Below are 5585 nucleotides of genomic sequence, written 5' to 3' on the forward strand. Positions count from 1 at the left end.
TGCGATACTTACTCCTGGCCCCCCCCTACACTCTGCGATACTTACTCCTGGCCCCCCCTACACTCTGCGATACTTACTCCTGGCCCCCCCTACACTCTGCGATACTTACTCCTGGCCCCCCCTACACTCTGCGATACTTACTCCTGGCCCCCCCTACACTCTGCGATACTTACTCCTGGCCCCCTACACTCTGCGATACTTACTCCAGACCCCTTACACTCTGCGATACTTACTCCAGACCCCTTACACTCTGCGATACTTACTCCTGAACCTTGCATGTATATCTATACTCCGAACATTACCTATTCCTGCACTCTGCATTACTTACTCCTGGCCCTTGAAATCCGCCGTTACTATTGACCCCACCCCCCCCCCAACTCTGCATTACTTGTGCCGTTATTACTGACCTCTGCATTATTTGTGCAGTTGCTACGAACCCCTGCACTATGCGTTATGTACCAGTAATCCCTGTACTCTAAATGTTATTTACTCCTGCACTCTGCGGTAATTACCCCTGACCTCTACACTGGCACTATGTTGCATACTCCTGAACCTTCCTCCCTTATTATGGCCTTGCTAGGTTTCTCTGCACCCTGGTGATCCTTTCCCTTTCCCCAGGGTTGCCTGGATCTAGGCTGTAATGAGGATCATACAACCCCCAGCACACAGCCCTGTTGTTGTAGCAGTGATCTGAGAGAGGTGTGTGGACACACAAAGCTTGCTCTGATCACTGCGGATTCATCCTCAGCGCCTGGCTACAATCACAGCCCGATAGAACGATGATGGGGTCACTCTGGAGGGGCACACAGTACAGGACATAGGTGGCACAACAACACGTCCACGTAGAGTAAAGCCACGTCTATCGCAGTAACCTAGTTCCATGCAATACCTGCCAACATTCGATCCCTCACTGGAAGCACGGATCTCCGTACCGGAAGTTCTGTAACTCTCCGGTCCACGTCCCCGGTCCATCAGCTTGTCCAGGCTGTCACTGGGAACCAATCACTGCTAGTCTTTCCGGTAACCAATCACTGCGCTAGGTACCGTAGGCGTGTCCAATCACTGACTACTTCTCATTCTAACGCTCTGTGACCAAGAGATGCGAAGTAATTGGCTGGTCGTGATGTGGGACCGGAAATACATTGCTAGGTGTGCTGGCTGGTAGTTCTGCCTGGTTCAGTGAATGTCAGAGATCTAAAGGATAGCACGGAGCGGACTAATGAGTGTATTGTGTAATTACTGTGTGTGTGACAATTGCTTGTAATGCTACACATAATTATTGCAGGGATAGGCAAGCCTCAAGCACCCTGGCTGTGATGAAACTACAAATCCCATTATGCCTCTCTTACTGGGCGTCACGCCTGTTGTTATCAGAGTCTCGCAATGCCTCATGGGATTTGTAGTTTCGCTGCAGTGCTGAGGTTGCCACCCCTGACTCATTGAACTTTCTTTTTCATGTCTTTATTTTCTCCTCTTAAAGGGGAAGTAAACCCTAATGGGTTTACTTCCTCTTTCATTCCCTGCAAAAGTAAAGCATAATGGACTACTATGCATCGCATAGTAGTCCATTATGTGTCACTTACCTGGCACATGAGCCAGCAAAATCACCGCTGTCCCCTGTAGCCCGAACATCCATCTTCTTGGTGGGTCTCGCTGCTCCGCCGCTGTCATTCGGCGAAGCTGCAATGACGTCACTCCATGCATGCGCACGGGAGCCGCCACACGCGGCATATTCGCCGTTGACGGTGCCGCGCTCAGTGCGCCTGCACGCCGCTGTCTATGGTGCATGCGCCATAGACAGTGGTGCCTGTCTTTCGGCAAATATCTCCTAAACCGTGTAGGTTTAGGAGATATTTCTTGGACCTACAGGTACGCCTTAATCTAGGCTTACCTGTAGGTCAAAGTGTGTTGTAAGGGTTTACAACCACTTTAAGGTTACATGGTTTGGAGTATCTAAATCCTACTGTTAAGAGAAAAAAAAATCACTAATTGGCATTTTAAAGGCATATTCCACCTTTTCCAAAAAATATAAATGTGCCAATGTTAATACAAAATATCATACCTCCCAACTTTTTGAGATTGGAATGAGCGACACCTATTAGCAAAAAGTATGTAGGCATAGGACACACCCCCCTGTCACGCCCCTTAAAAGAGAATTGTACAAAAAAAAATGATTAGTTAAACCCACAAGTGTTTTTTTTTTTTTTTTTTTTTTTACCACTACTATTTTGTTTATATTGGCTATTGAAATTTACAAATGCAGCAATTTAGAAACTGGATGAAAGGTTTGACACTGGGAAAAACCTTTTGATTGATAAAAAGTGCATTTTAAATGCAAATATAGATCAGAACAAAATGAAGGACAAGAGGAAGCAAAGAGGGGCATTGTTCCAAATCAGGGACAGTTGGCAGCTATGCAAATATGCATTTGTTAAAGTTTTGCATTCAAGCTGTAGTGTAAAGCTTTGCATCCATGATCAAGGCAGTGCTCAGATGCCTGCAAAATCCTCCCCCAGATGTATGGACCATCAGTTCTGGGAAAGGAGGAAGGCCAGCTGGACTAGAGATTTGTGTATCATCACCGTACTGCATCCAGCTGCATCACCTGAGAACACACTGGGGTAGTGGCAACTATGGGGGTTATTTACTAAAGGAAAAGCCACTGTAAGTGCACTTGGAACTAAAGTCGCTGTAGATCCGAGGGGGACATGCAAGGAAAATAAAAAACAGTATTTTAGCTTGCACATGCACAGTGACTGCACTTCCAAATGCACTTTCAGTGCAAAGTGGACTTGCCTTTCGTAAATAACCCCCTATGTCTTGAAGGGCCACCTACCTGTCAGACTGTGCTCAGCCCTCAAGAACAAGCAATGGGTAGAATGTATAAATGTATATAATGAATGTATAAATAGTTTTGTACACACTCGTTAGATTTCCTGCCTCTCCATACCAAAATTTTCAGTGTTTGCGACATATTCATGCATACCTGTTAGGAACAGATGTATGAACCTGTCTTAGGAGGTTACCAAAGTGGACAATCCTTCCTCAGTGCAGCTCAGCATTACTGAGCTCCCTCCCTGGTAACTGTGTCCATCGCACAGACAGAAATATTAACATGGAAGACATTCATACTGATTATATTGTACTATTGCATATGTGGGTTTAGCGCCAAACTACTTAACTGGGGTGCCACATATAGAAGGATAGCGTCTGTTGCACTTGCCAGTGACACCTGTCCCGACACCGACTACTGAGACATTTCGAGATACAACATTGAGCACTGAGTCTTTCAAATTGTATACTGTATGTTTGTTTTGTGACTTTTTCATTGCTTTATTTCCAAAACAATTGAATTTGTCTTTATGTATTAATTGTTGGATGTAATCTTGGAAATAATTTTTCTATGTAAATTTTCTAATAAAATAAAAATTGAGCACAAACTCTTCTCACACTGCACTCTTGACCAAGTTCAACCCAAAGGCCAAAAGGGAGCCACTGCACTTACTTCACAAGGCATTCTAGACCCAGTCCCTAGGAGGGATCCGTTCTGCAGCAGGCACTGGGATAGGGCCAGCTGCTTAGCAGGGTGCACCAAGTGACAGGCCACCCTGCCTACGGAACCTCCATCACTGGCCAGCACCGTTCACTAGACATGTGCATTCGTTTTCGTCCGAATGCATTTTCGTCCGAATTTCAGCTATTTTCGTTTTCGTTTTGACAAACGATAACGAAAGCACAAAATCCGAAAAACGAAAGCTCCGACATAAATAAATAAATGCTTTATTTTCGTTTTCATTGTTACAACAGTTCGATATAGAATAGGAGATTCGACATGACTCTGACAACAATCTGTGTCTATAGAACCTGTGTTCGAATGTGCCTAACCTTACCTCTATTAGTCCAAGATTATATAGAGAAAATATTCGACAGAGAAAAAAGATTTGACAGAGAGAAAAGATTCTGCAAGATAATGTCCTAAAAAGTGTTTGGGGACCCGGGTCCTGCCCCAGGGGACATGGATCAATGCAAAAAAAAGTTTTAAAAACGGCCGTTTTTTCGGGAGCAGTGATTTTAATAATGATTAAAGTGAAACAATAAAAGTGTAATATTCCTTTAAATTTCGTAGGGGGGGGGTTGTCTATAGTATGCCTGTGAAGGGGCGCATGTTTCCCGTGCTTAGAATTGTCCCTGCACAAAGTGTCATTTATGCAGGAAAAAAAGTCCTTTAAAATCACTCGCAGCTATAATGAATTGTCGGCTCCGTAATACAGAGAACACTCATTGAAAGTCATTGATAAAAAAAAATTTAAAAAAAAGCGTGGGGGTCCCCCAAATTCAATTACCAGGCCCTTCAGGTCTGGTATGGATATTAAGGGGAACCCTGCCTCAAATTTAAGAAAAAAATTGACGTGGGGTTCCCCCTAAATATCCATAACCAGACCCTTCAGGTCTGGTATGGATATTAAGGGAAACCCCGCGTCAAATTTAAAAAAAAATTGACGTGGGGTTCCCCCTAAAAATCCATACCAGACCCTTTATCCGAGCACGCAACCTGGCAGGCCGCAGGAAAAGAGGGGGGGACGAGAGAGCGGCCCCCCCTCCCTCCTGAACCGTACCAGGCCACATGCCCTCAACATTGGGAGGATGCTTTGGGGGTCTGTGACCCCTCAAAGCACCTTGTCCCCATGTTGATGAAGACAAGGGCCTCATCCCCACAACCCTGGCCGGTGGTTGTGGAGGTCTGCGGGCGGGGGGCTTATCAGAATCTGGAAGCCCCCTTTAACAAGGGGACCCCCAGATCCCGGCCCCCCCCTGTTTGAAATGGTAAGGGGGTACAAAAGTACCCCTACCATTTCACAAAGAAAGTGTAAAAAATGGTTAAATAAAACAAACACACTTTTGAAAAATTCCTTTATTAAAAATAAAAAAAAGATTCCAGCGGCGGTAATCCACTCTTGCTATCCAGCGACGGACGGTCATCTCTCCAGCGATGGCTCATCTCATCCAGCGCAGCGAATCCATCCTTCTGTCTCCGTGTAGGAGACACTGCAGGCATTCCGGCGGCTGACGTTTCTTATATACGGAGGGTGGGGCCACCCGTCACCTGACCCCGCCCCCCTCTGACGCAAGGGGAAACCCGGGGTTCCCTGTGACGTATGGGTGACCCCGCACCCCTCTGATGTAACACAGGCAGGTTTCCGTTACATCAGAGGGGGGCGGGGTCACCTATACGTCACGGGGAACCCCGGGTTTCCCCTTGCGTCAGAGGGGGTTGGGGTCAGGTGACGGGTGGCCCCGCCCTCCGTATATAAGAAACGTCAGCCGCCGGAATCCTTGCAGTGTCTCCTCCACGGAGACAGAAGAAGGATGGATCGCTGCGCTGGATGAGATGAGACATCGCTGGAGAGATGATCGTCCGTCGCTGGATAGCAAGAGTGGATTACCGCCGCTGGAATCTTTTTTTTATTTTTAATAAAGGAATTTTTCAAAAGTGTGTTTGTTTTATTTAACAATTTTTTACACTTTCTTTGTGAAATGGTAGGGGTACTTTTGTACCCCCTTACCATTTCAAACAGGGGGGGGGC

At 46.1% G+C, this 5585-nt stretch overlaps 1 protein-coding gene across 3 annotated transcripts in view; it reads right to left on the reverse strand.

The window, feature by feature from the left end:
- OTULIN (OTU deubiquitinase with linear linkage specificity) overlaps positions 1-1053 on the reverse strand; it is a 94572-nt gene extending 93519 nt beyond the window's left edge. The window contains exon 1 of one of the 3 annotated variants that reach the window (XM_077492028.1): positions 890-1053. In XM_077492028.1, the coding sequence (XP_077348154.1) occupies positions 890-972 (83 nt within the window). In that variant the 5' untranslated portion in view covers positions 973-1053. The remainder of the gene's footprint in view (positions 1-889) is intronic. The other 2 variants (XM_077492029.1, XM_077492027.1) reach the window with 2 other exon arrangements.
- Between the last annotated feature and the right edge of the window lie 4532 nt (positions 1054-5585).

This window comes from Lithobates pipiens, unplaced genomic scaffold, assembly GCF_037356315.1.
Source record: "Lithobates pipiens isolate NorthernLeopardFrog02 unplaced genomic scaffold, aLitPip1_a1.2 Scaffold_19, whole genome shotgun sequence".
NCBI lineage: Eukaryota > Metazoa > Chordata > Amphibia > Anura > Ranidae > Lithobates > Lithobates pipiens.